Source organism: Zootoca vivipara, chromosome 13 (genome assembly GCF_963506605.1).
Source record: "Zootoca vivipara chromosome 13, rZooViv1.1, whole genome shotgun sequence".
Classification (NCBI taxonomy): domain Eukaryota; kingdom Metazoa; phylum Chordata; class Lepidosauria; order Squamata; family Lacertidae; genus Zootoca; species Zootoca vivipara.
The window spans coordinates 32920353-32933693 of record NC_083288.1 but is presented as its reverse complement, the minus strand read 5'-3'; the positions used below and the strand labels follow the sequence as shown (position 1 = coordinate 32933693).

General features: G+C 41.4%; 1 protein-coding gene across 1 annotated transcript; it reads right to left on the bottom strand.

The window, feature by feature from the left end:
• Positions 1-1449: 1449 nt before the first annotated feature.
• Positions 1450-9577, bottom strand: LOC118095464 (vomeronasal type-2 receptor 26-like). Its single transcript, XM_060281233.1, has 6 exons — positions 9360-9577; positions 8654-8945; positions 7295-8155; positions 5929-6156; positions 4265-4391; positions 1450-2351 (listed from the first exon to the last, which is right to left on the bottom strand). The coding sequence occupies exons 1-6, from the start codon at positions 9575-9577 to the stop codon at positions 1450-1452; spliced, it is 2628 nt and encodes an 875-aa protein (XP_060137216.1).
• Between the last annotated feature and the right edge of the window lie 3764 nt (positions 9578-13341).

Genomic DNA, 13341 nt, shown 5'->3' with positions numbered 1-13341 from the left:
AGCGCCTCCCTCTCACCCTATGGGGTGCCGTGTGCCTCAATTCAGGTGTCAGGGGGAAGGGCTATCCTTTTGACTGCTCTCCCGTCATTTCCTCCCCAGCTGCTTCCTTCTCTACTCGGTGTTGAGGCTCTCGTATGCTGTCAGAGCCTCTCTCCTCCCTCTCTACTTCCTGATTCCTGTAATCTGATCTGCTACTGGACTTGCTGCTCTGAGAGGAACTCGACCTGATGGGGGGGGCTGTTCCCTATAAGCCCTCCCCCTTACACTGGCATTTCAGCATGCGAAGAAGAAGAAGAAGAAGAAGAAGAAGAAGAAGAAGAAGAAGAAGAAGAAGAAGAGGAGGAGGAGGAGGAGGAGGAGGAGGAGGAATTTGGATTCTATATCCCACTTTATCACTACCCTAAGGAGTCTCAAAGCAGCTAACATTCTCCATTACCTTCCTCTCCCACAACAAACACTCTGTGAGGTGAGTGAGGCTGAGAGACTTCAGAGAAGTGTGACAAGCCCAAGGTCACCCAGCAGCTGCATGGGGAGGAGCGAGGATGCTCTTAACCACTACACCACACTGGCACACTTCATAAGCTAGAAAGACTCCCCCAATGTGTTCCATCAATGACCACCCTGAACTAATCACCAGCAATAACTAGAAACTGGTTTGTCACAATACGCTCTACATGCGGCTGCCATTGGGCATGATCCAGAAGCTCCAGTTAATGCAGAAATTTTATTTCCTTCCTTATATAGAAGGAAATGCCCCTGATAGTCTGTTTTCTGTGGATTGCTGTGACTTTCTCCCATGTAAAAGATGTTAGAGATTTCAAAGTGCATACGTGCAGAAAGTCAGCTATCCACTTCTGACAATTAACTGTTGTCTGAAAGCCAAGGCTTGATCTCTCTCTCTGCATGGTGACAAGAGCCTTAGTAACATCCTTCTGATTGGGTAAGAAGTTCCTAAAAGATAAGCTCTGTGTGGTGTTGTGTGAAAAAAAGACTGTTTTTGTAACAGGTGGTTGTGTGTGAGAGAGAGACAGAGAGGAAAGGATTTGTTTTATTTCATTTATGTTATAAAGTTTGTACAGAGTAACTTCTGGATACTGTTTGTCCAATAAACACTGTGAATAGTTATCCTGGTGAAGTTGTCTATTCCTGAGCCCAGACGTCTAGTCATTGCTCTACAGCCAGAAGCTTCTGAAAAACCTGTGTGTACTCTGCTGTGTCCAGGTTTATGTTATTCCTGACACTAAACACTAATAAAAGATACCAGAGGGAGAGCAAGGCAAAAGGCCGAGGTCCAGCCCCAAGATTCATCATCCTTACCCTCTTTGCAGCAATTTTGCAAACAAATGATTCAGCCAGGAGAAAAGAAAGTTTCGTGGATAAGATTAATAAGATAAGAAAAATAATGTGGGTCCCCACTTAGCACACAACAAAGAACAGGTATTTCATTCTTCACATTCTTAAAGTTTTTAGGTAATCCCTATTATTCAGCTCAGATCTCAACAAAATGATGTAACATTTGGGGGAAAAGATGCAACCGAATAAACCAGCACTGGAGGCTAAGATAGAAAAGATCTCCACAGCGACCATGTATTTCCCCTTGGTACTAAGGTAGGTTGGAACAAAAGATACCCAAACACTGCAAAAGACCAGCATGCTGAAAGTGATGAACTTGGCTTCATTGAAAATGTCTGGTAATTTCCTGGCAAGGAAAGCCACAGTGAAACTAATAATTGCTAGGAGGCCCATGTAGCTAAGGACACAGTAAAACATAACCACAGCCCCTTCGTTACATTCTAGTATTATTTCTTTAGCCACTGAGTGCTTGTCAGCATCTGGGAATGGGGGAGAGATTGCCAACCACACAGTACAAATGCCTGCTTGAAGAAGGGAGCAGGAAATGACAATGGTGGTGGCCAGACTTTTCCCCACACACTTTCTCATCTTTGATCCTGGTTTCGTGGCCATGAAAGCCAGAATCACAGTGACGGTTTTCGCCAGCACACAGGAAACAGCCACTGAAAAGATGATGCCAAAAGCAGTTTGTCGGAGGAAACAGGTCATCTTCTTAGGCTGGCCAATGAACAATAAAGCAGAAAGAAAGCAGAGCAAGAGGGTGATGAGCAGAGTATAAGTGAGATTCCGGTTGTTGGCTTTGACAATGGGAGTCTTGTGGTTCTTCAGAAATGTTCCCAGTACCAGAGCTGTGATGAAAGCAAAGGAAATAGCAAAGGAGGCCAAGCAGATGCCTAAAGGTTCTTCATAAGACAAGAAGGTGATGCCCTTGGGAAAACATGTATCATGTTCCCTGCTTGGATAGTTTTCATCTGAGCATTTAAAACAATCATTCATATCTGGGAAAAGAAATGTATGAACATTAGCTCACATACATGCCATTAATCCCAGAAACATTCTATGCCTCTCCCTCTCCCTCAGAAGCAAATGTATCTTTTCAAATCTGAAATGTGGCAGGAACTGATTTAACTGGTTTAGAGCTACAGTATGTGGTGATAAAGTAGCATATTGTGCTGTAATAACAAGGATGTGGTAAGCCAAATGAAATCAGGAAGGTGTGCAAAAAGTATCCCATGATTGTAAAAAAGCAGTAGTAGTGGTAGGTGATGGAGTTCCCTCGGCAAAACTGACATCCCCCCCTAGGGTTGAGTCTGGAAACCTTAAAGAGAAACCAGCAGACCTTTTGTTTAATTTCCAAGCAAAGGGCCTGCTGGTTTCTCTTTAAGGTTTCCAGACTCAAAAGAGAGCAGGGCAATTAAAGGCACAGAAGTCCTGTCCACTATTGAGTCTGGCAACCCTACCCCCCCCCCCAGTTTTGTGAGAAAGGGTGTGTGGGGGGAGAACCTGCCTTAATCTTTCAGAAAAAGGAAACAGCAGAGGAAGATAGATGGTAATACAACCAGAGCCATTCATGCAAAATCACTTCCGGATGGTGTGCAGGCTTCTGGTGCTCAGTGGCGAATAGTTGCTGAATAACCATGCTTTTGCCTGGCTCCATTTCTCTGCTTCCACCACCTTCACTTCTTTCTCCCAGCAGTACAGTATAATGTTTTCCCCTCTACCATTTATTGTGGTTTGGCATAGCTAACCACCTTATTGACCACCTCTGAAAAGTAATGAGCACCTCATCCTCCATTAATTGAAACATTTAACATTGCTGAAATATGGAGCCAACTACCTTGGTAAGGGTCACCTGTCAATTTGAGATAGGCATAAATGATGGTTGCTAGGTCTGGAAGAAAATGGGCATCAAACCTGTTAATGATTTTTCCATCAAGCCACATTTGACAGAACCACGGAACAAAAAACAAATCCCCATTGTTTAAAGAAGTCCTCTCTCTTTAAGTACTGATTCATTCAGATAATTTCTTAAACACGTTATATTCCGGAGAACCTCAAAGTAATGTACATTTTTTTAAAATCCAAAATACTTCTAAAAAATCTTAAATTGATATGCTAATAATAAAAGAAAAACGTATTAAAATAACATTTTTACCATTTCATCAATAACACTCACAAAGACACAGTCATCCATTCCAGCAATTCACTTTGTACAATGAAAACAATGGACCAGAAAATAATACAGTCTCAGAATTTTAAAACACCAACTTCTCCTGCCCTGAACCACTCTTTGCCTCACACCCCATGATGGGGAGCACTATACCTGTAAAACTAACTCTGAAAGACAGTGCACAACTTTATCTTATCAATATTGCAATTGCTCAGGTTCTCTAGATGCCACTAGAACCACACAACATCTGACTTTTCCAAACACATTATCATTGTTTATTGCAACAATTTATATGCTGCTTAACAGTGTGGTTTCTAAGTGGGGTAGAATAACTTTACAAAATATACAACAGAGATAAAATAAGTTAAAATGAACCATAAAATTAGAAAACTGACTTAAAACCAGAAGGTCTCAGAACAGCCCTACATCTATCCTCTTGTTCAGAGAAAAGTATTTCAAATTTTGGTACTTTCTCCTTGTCCCTACTTTTAAAATAATTTCAACCACATTTCAAAGATTAAAGAAAAATTACATGAATGTTTTCATAAATGCTGGTGCTCTGAATTATGGATATTTTGCTTTCCAATTCCATAAACCACTGTTGGACCCAGGCAAATTTGAATGCACTTAGGCCCCTTTGGAAGTAGTTTGTTAGCAATTACTAGATTTAGACCCCCCTTCATTTATTAGGGAACCAGGTGCAATTAATTAAGCCTGGATTCAATCATCTGTGTCTCTTACCTTCCTGATTTGAAATCTCCCCCTCTGGACATGGGATGCAATCATAGCAGCAAAATGGTTTCCCTTCTTTCACTTTCTTGCTAGATCCTGGTTGGCAACTTTCAGTACAGGCAGAAAGAGGCTGAACCTAATCCATAAATGAAAGAGCAGAACAATAATCATGAAAAGAGTAAGTTTGGAATCCCTCAGGTTCTAGACCCAGCATTGCCTTACTAAACTGACGCAGCATTTCAGCAGAGTATGAATTGGCTCAATAGAGAGCACTGGACACTGTAGAAGCAATAGTCAACCCTATAGTCCCAACAGCCACTATTTGAAGAGGAGGAAGTCATTTGCAAACACTTAACAAATTCAGTTTCTGTCAATTCTAGTACAAGATGTCCTGATTCACACCTTGTGTCAGGGAATGGCTAGATGACATGGAGTGGTAGGGGGCACCAACTGGGGAGCCCACAAGGGAAATCTCAGAGGAGGAAGGCTCAGACACTAAGAAGAGGTCCAAGGGGGAAGATTGGGAGGAGGTTCTGGATACTGAAGGGACAACAGGGTTTAGCAAGCAGGAGGAATCTGTGACAGTGAGCAGTACAGACTGAGGGTGAAGCAAAGTAGGGGAGTCAAGAGGCTGCTGAAGAATCGAGGGACTCTGCCTCTTCTGCTGTGACAAGCTCCCCCCTCCCCCCAGTCTCTGAGAACACATGGGATAACGAGGAAGGCAGAACAGAGAACAGAGGTGTGCAGACGCAGTTTAAGACTGCTTGGGAAACATCCAGAAGAGAATGAGCCTTAGAAAATGGGGCAGACAGGGACCTTCAGTCCTGGCAACTGCTCCATAGGGGTAAGATGTACTAGGAAAGGTTGCTGAGTTGTATGCCTCTTCCTTGTATAAAGAGTTAATTTCACTCCTTGTATAAAGAGTTAATTTCACTGACAACTGACACCTGTGTCTTTGCTGTGCATCTGACTCCAGCCCTGGCACCTTGGGAATGTGATGTTAGCTCTCCAACATATGTTGTGCCTCTTGGAAGGCAGAGACAGTTTGAACAGAACAAAATATGTAGTTATGTATTATGAGAAAAAAATATGCCTATTAAGTAAACATGACCATTGAGCCAGCTTTTTTTTTTTTAAAAAAAAGAGAACAGAACAGAACTATTCATAAAAAATATGCATCAATAACACTAAATGGGAAGAGAACGTAGTCATTTAGGCAGTATACAAAAGTAATAGATAAATAAATGAGGAAAATAGCAGTAAATATAATGTTTGCCATGAGTCTCTTCAACTCATTCCTGTCCTCCCCTCCCTCCAATATTTCCACCTTCACTACCACCCATCCCTTTTCATCTTCTGCTGCTCCCCTATGAATTGTTGTTGTCTCTATATATGCTGCTGACAGCTCTCTGTTTCTCCTTTTGGTCTCCTTTTGTCCATTGTTGCCTCCTCCAACCACCCACGTCCTTTGCCTCACCTTTCAGTCACATTTTATCCTATGTATCATTTTATCCTTTGTATTGGTCCACACTATATCTTTCTTTCAGACCAAAAATAAGTCTTTCACAAGTGTTCATTGATGTAAAATGAAATCAGTTTTAAACCTCAAGATAGAACACCAGGGTTCCTTTATTGATGGATGTCTTGCTAAATGCCTGTCACTTGGATTGTACCTTGTTAAACCAGCTGTGCCAAGTTATCACCTCTTTATCAATGGTGAACACTTGATCTGGAGGAGCTTCGGGATCCATCCTTCCAATCCTTACTCTATTAAAGGATTGGTTGGGTAATATAATCCAATTGATAATATCTAAGCTAGATGCTATCTCCCCATTCTGGTTGAAGGTGACCACATCTCCGGCAGTGTTGTTAAATGAGATACTTCTCAGAAAGTGGTGGAGCTAAATTGAAAACAGAAAAGACAGGTGTTTAGGAAAGGTTGCAGGGCAATGTTTCTTTTCTGTGGGCAGAACTCAGAGTCAATGGTGGGTGGTGATTCAGTCAGCTATGAGTGAAGTCATGGCCAAGCATGGACAGAGCCAGTCAATTTCCTCTCAAACACATGCTTCTCTCTCATTCTTTCTGACAGCCTCCTCTCTCCCACTCCACCTCTCAGGAGAAAGATCAGTGGTGTGTAAGGCAAAATTTTCAGCATGTCAACAGCAAAATTTTCAGCATGTCAACAGCAAAAGGAATGCACATGGCAGATAGTTAACTCTTTATTGTCACTTATAGTTGCATCTACAGCTCTGGATACCCTTCGTCCACCATTCTAGTGTCTAGGCAGCTATTCCCGTGCTCTGTGGTGCAGTTGCCACAACAGGGGACCAATCCTCCTCCTCCACTTTCCCCAATGGGGCTGGATGTATGCAGCTGTGTGGAAGCTTTTTCTGATCATCCTTTTTCAATCCCCTTCTGGTTCTGGGAGACAGTGGTACAGGAGAGGGTGGGGAAGCCCCTGGCCCTTCACTTGCCTGGCCTGCCTCTTCCTCCTCTTCCTCCGACCCATCCCATGCTCCACACTCCAGATCTGAAGCTTCCCATGCCTGCAGCTGTTGCCTCCGACTGGTATAGTTCCCCACAAATCACTGACCCTTTCTCCTGAGTCAGACTCCACCCCCCTGGTACACACTTATCAACATCCTGCCACACGATGCCACAGGATATGGGAGAGAGATAATGCAGCACATCTCTCTTTACCATTACCACTGCTTCCTGTCTGTGAGTGAAACAGCACCTCAATGGGCCATATAACACATCTCTAATACAAGCGCATTGTTCTCATATACAGGGCAGTGTCTGCTCAAACAAGGATCCAACCATCATTTCCCATTCCACTGGGAACAAGGACACACCCATCATTTCCCCTTCTTGCTCTATCTGCAAAATTATACATGCAGTTCTGGGTTCCTCTTCCTGAACTGCATGCCAAATGTTTGAACCCTGAGGGGGGAGCAGCAAGCTGACAGCATTTTGGAAACCCATATATTGTGAGGAAGTAACAATGTTCTCCAAAGTTGAGGGTGTTCAGCCTGTTACCTGCCAAAACAGTCGATTCTGATTCTTCACTCTCCTTCCATATGCCATTGCTCTGTGTCTGAGTCTGAATGTGGACATAGCATGCAAAGCATGGGCCATGGCATAGACAGCACTGTGGATACTGTAACTGTAGCCTGTCATGCTCATTTCAAAAAATGATCCAGGAAGGTTCTCCAGCTTCTCCTCCCCTGTGCAAATGTTCCCCTCCACCTTGTCTGCTGTGATATTTGGGAATACACAATCAAAAGCCTGTTGCCAGAAGTCCCTGATAAAACCATCCCCATCTGTGTTGGAAGGGTTTCTGTGCTCAACATATTGATGAAATCCTGGTGGGTCACTGAAGTGAATTTCAAAGGCTATAGTACCATTGAATATTCCTGAATCCCAGTTTCTTTGATAGACATTTGAAGTGAATTCAATCTGAGTTGTTGATATCCATACTTTACCTTTTGCATTGTTTGTCATGTCATTATGTTCTGATAGGTATGGAAGCCATCTAAAAGTTGTCATGGAGTAAGGTTCCCCATAGACAACCACTACATTAGCTTTGCTGCTCATTATTTTATCATGTATTTTTGCCCCCTGTTGTAGCAAGCCATTAAATTCAGTGATAAAACTAAAATTGCGAATTCTTTCTATGAAAGCAAAACAGATGCCATTTTTTGAAAACAGAGGAACTACAGTACGGACAATTTTTTCTCCATTGTCATTGTCCATTGCAACAACTCCAATCCACGTCCACCTGAAATGCAGAAGCAAAGAGAGAATTGCCTCATACTGAAGGGCTTCCTGGGGTGCCATTTGGTAGAAGGGAAGCCCCGGGCTTTTATCATTCATCACTGGAGCAGAGCCATAAATGAGCTAAAGAGGAAATAGAAGAAGGGAAGAGATGGGGTATCATTTGCAGAGTTGTTTCAAACTATTCATGTACATTATGCAAAGAATCCTGTTGGATGAATGCACCCACACATTCAGATGGGCAGAAAACTGGGACCATCTCTCATTCCTGCTTTGATCTGTGTCTCTTTTACCATAAGACTATTGCCAAATTTGACAGGGTCTTATGGGTTTCAAAAAATTGGTGGGAGGGACACATTGGGTCCCAATCAGAGAATTAGCTACCCTTGCATCCTTTCTTTTCCTTGAATGAATCATTCTCCCTTCCCATGGAAATTAACTGGAAAGTGATGTGTTCATTAAAGTGCCTAGTAGAAGTGAAAGGGCTGGATCATTGAAAGCCCCCTCTTCCCTCTGCTACCAGGAATGCTTGGGGTAACAGGGTCCTTGCTGGAGAGGGGGACCTAGCCTCTTCTTTTCCTCTATGCAATCTAATAAAGGTATTGCACATAAGTGTCCTACCTGTGGAATCTTATACACATCCAAAATTGTTGCCACATAAAAGGAGATTTCAGAGTCGACTCCCCCAATAACTCCTGTCAGATTATTTTCAATATTACATATATAGTTGGGGACACATTTCTCCAGTTTGGATAAAAGTATTAGTGTGGCAAGATACGTCTTCATTGCATTGGTATAGCTGTCATAGATGTGGAAGCCCAAGGTGATATTGGGTAAAATGTGGGGGCATTCATTGATCTCCTTGACTGCAAATGCCAACGCCAGGATGTGCTGGTAACCCTTAGGCACCACCCTAGAACAAGAGTTGCACTTTGTTTCAGAAGGATCTTCAACATTTAGAAACCTTAAATATCTATTCAGAAGTAAATCATATTGGGTTCAGCAGGGCTTACTCACAGGCTACTTTACTGTAAATCTATACATCCATACCTAGAACAAAGTCCGAATGAACACAATGGGACTTACTTTCCATTGTGGGTTCAGTGTATTTTCACTGTATTCTATATTTTATAGTATATATCCTATAAATCGGAACTTTTGCGGTATTCCCTTTATTCACACCAGATTCCTGTGAGTTTTCAGATCAAGATAAATTGTATTAAAATCAAAGAGAATTATCCTCAGATAAATGAGCTGACATTTGCAGTTTCAGCCAGTGTTCTGAAGCTGCTGCTCTAGGATTGATCATATGAAGCTGAGTTCTTACACAAGCTCTTCAGGCAGTTCTGGTGGAGGTTCCACCATGAATGTTGCAGAAGTGGATAAGAAGGCACCATGGGAAATAATGCCACCGATGATGAAATCTCCTGGCTGATAATACACGTGTAGTGGGTGGTGTGGATCTTGGAGGTTGCATATCGCCTTATGAGCCTGACGTATGCTATAAGGAAACAGTGCCAGCAACAAGACCACGAAAATCACCATCCTGAATACAAGGGCAAATCTTTATCCTACACAGAAGCCGCTATTTCCCAAGGAATATTATAATCAGCATCTTCAAAATGAAAACTGTTTGAATGCTAGTTTAGTTTCCTCATAGGCTGCAATCTGGGAGTACCCAAAATCAGAACCCAGGCCTCACCTCAATTACCCTGGTTAGATTGATTGCATCCTTTGCCCTTAGTTTTGCCAGTGGCCACGGAAAATCCACATGGATTTTTTAAAAAGCGGCAGATTTAATTATAGTCCTCTTAATAATCTAACATGACCATAGTTATTCTTTCAAAGCTGGGGACTCCCTGTGGAATTGCTGCAGAATATGAATTTGTCCCATATTCAGGACTGTCATTTTTTATTCCCTTTGGTTAGGTAATAAGGAACCAGTGGCATAGTGGTGAATTTTGAAGTTAGAAGCTCAGCATATGAAATCCTATAATGAAAGGAGATTCCAAAATGTAGCAATGTGTCATTAGTATCTTGGAATTTGTCTGGGGAGACATGGTTTCCCCATATTTGTCAACCATGTGTCATGACTGTAGCCCTATGCATAGCAGCAACTTGAGAGTAAGCTCCCTTGAACTCCATGGAGCTTGTCTCTGACTGCAAAGTTGTACAACACTTGTAAAACATATGAAGGAGAGAATACTGCTAAAAGAAAAATCCAGTCTCTGCTTTATTATGTTCCCTGATCTTTGACTTCCACTATACTAATCACAAACAGCAGTAAAACTTGGAAGCTTAGTTACTGCAGCACAGCCCCCACCCACCCACAAATGACTATCCAGACAAAGCCCAGTGATGGGGGGGGGGAGCAGCAAACAGACCCAGCACTTGTATTCTAGCACAAGGAAGTCAAAGGTCAGGGAGAGGGGCAATGAAGGAGAGGAGCCCATAGAAAGCATCGAGTCCCTGGCCTAATGGTCAGCCCATTTAAATTGATTCATTCTTAATGCGGGGGGGGGGGCAATCTGAGTGACTAAATCATGCTGTAAATTGAATTGAGATGGGGAGCGGGAAGCCTGCACAGCCCTAAAATACATATTGGCTTTCAGTTCTATATCTGGTGAATCCCCCCCCCCCCGATCAATACATTATGAATATTGTGTTCTGATCCATGAGGCAAATTAGTGAACTAAACATTTCAGTTGAGGTCCCCCCCCCCCCCCCGTGGAATGCTCTGCCCACTGAGGTCCACCTGGTGCTTTGCTGAAATCCTTCTGATGCCACGTAATTTTTTAAAGAATTTATTAAATTTCTATGACGCCATTCATCCGAAGATCACAGGACAGTTTACAATATAAAAACACAAAAATACCTACCAAAATAACAAACAAAAACAATACCCCGCCACACACAGTTCAAAGTGTCATAGATTGTTTAATTAGCTAAAGGCTTGCAAAAAGAGGAATGATTTTGCCTGGCACCTAAAGGTACATGAGGAAGGCACCAGGAGTATTCCACAAATGGAGAGCTACTGCAGAAAAGGCCCGTTCTCATGTTGCCACCCTCCAGACTCACCCTTTCCCCCGGGTTTTTGATGGTCTGAGATTATGTCTTGCTGTTGTTATGTTGCCAAAGCTTCCTGTGGCTGGTATGTGTGTGTTTTGCAAACCAAAATGTTTTGCATGAATTCTGTATAATGCATTTATGTTTATGGGTTTTTTTTTTAACGCTTCAAGGTCACCTGGAGATTTTTGCATAACAGGGGACTAACAAGGAACAGCAGAAACAGTAGCAACTATTGTCACCTTAATGGAAAGGCATCATGAGACATAATATTCTATATAACAATATTCTGTCAAAATGTCTTGGCTATCAGAATGAATAAGAAAGTGTGATGGACCAGAGCATGGTTCATTCATAATGCCTTTTCTAGATCTCTGAATTTCTCAAGGGGACCTGATTCAGACAATATCTTTTTTAAAAAAACATTGCTATGGGAACTGTATTATCTCATAGCATATAATTAAACAATGGAACTCGCTGCTGGGGGTAGCAATGATGGCCAGCAGCTTGGATGGTTTTAAAGGTGAATTAGAGAAATTCCTAGAGGACATGGCTAGGATTGTTTGATTTATGTTTTTAATGTATCATATACTTTGATGTTAGCCGCCCTGAGTCTGGTCCTGGCTGGGGAAGTTATGCTATAAATAAAATTTATTATTATTATTATTATTATTATTATTATTATTATTATTATTATTCCAGCCTCTGTGGTTGGAGGCTGGAATGCTTCTGCATACCAGTTGCTGTAAATCGCAGCAGGGAAGAGTGCTTTTGTACATAGCTCCTGCTTGCAGATTTCCCACAGGCTTTGTGTCCAGGCTGCTGCACCAGAAGGCTCACTAGCTTGATCCAACAGGCTTTATCTTTCATTCTGTTGTTCTGTAGTAGGGAATAGCTGACAGTGAAATCTGGCTCAACGAACTGGAAAGGAAAATAGTCAACTAATATTTCACAAATGGTTTGAAAAGGATGAAGTTCATTCCTTGTACAGTCTTCTAGATTCCATTATGCTGAAAGCTTTGAGGCAAGTTTTATCATTGAGAATTAAGACCAGATACAGATTTGCTTATAAGTAAATTTTGACAAGAATTGCTCCGAGTCTTCAAACTAAAATATACTACAAGAGAATAATGTCCGTGTATAATGTACTACTATTATTATACTCCTAAAAAAAATCCTAAAGCATTTTTTCCAAATGAATTTTCAACTAGGGATTTTTGGAGACTAGAAACATTTATATAAGGGAGCTGCTGAAAATGTGAAAATATTATGCTCTACATGCAGAGAAAAACAGAGATTATAGCAAAGGACAGAATTATTTTTCCTTTATTTTTTATTCCTCATTAGCTGTTCCTTGTTGTTCAACTCAGGCCTCAGCAAAAGAATATAATACGGTGATGACTTTTTTTACAACCTCATTTCCCTGTATGAAAATTTAATGAGCTTTCATTAAAGATTAGATAAAATCTTACTTTCAAAGAGATTTGATAAAAAAAACCTCACGCACAAAATGATTTTAAAATTTTTATTTATCAGTTTTTTGACCATTTTTGAAGTCACTGTAAGCAGATATAAAATTGAACCCAAGCTTTAGAGTCACATATATACAACATTATATAGGGTCATCAAACACACAAGGAAGCTTTTTTAAGATGCAGTAACAGTATAGACGCCGCTAGAGGACGATGTTTTGCTACCTCTCCTGTAGGTTCTTTTCCCAGCATGCCCGGCAGGGTCTGCTGGCTGAGTTTTGAGGTCCCAAAAAAGGGCTTTTACCTTGCGCAGGTGTGACAATTGTATAGCCTATGTTGCTAAGAACACTCCCCATTGTGGAATGTGGTGTTGTGTCCAAATTTGATACGGAATATATATAGAATTGTTAATACAATTTTATGAAATAGTAAAACGGCATAAAAAAAAAACGGTTTGTGCGTAACCTTTTTTAATATTTCAATGGAATATACCTCATTTTAGTCATTAATAGGCAAAAGTTCATTCATTTGTGCTACAGGAAATAATTTTTGAGGGGAAAAATGAAAAAGTCATCACCCTAGTATATAACATTTGAGGAGAAAGATGCAACCCGAGTTTGGAGGCTAAGATAGAGAGGATCTCCACAGCAAGCATGTATTTTCCCTTGGTGCTCGGGCAGCTGTTGAGTTGGTCTTTACCAATATTCTGTGGCACACAAACAAATCTCCTGTATTGTTTACAAATTATAGCAAAGGACACTTATTAATTCT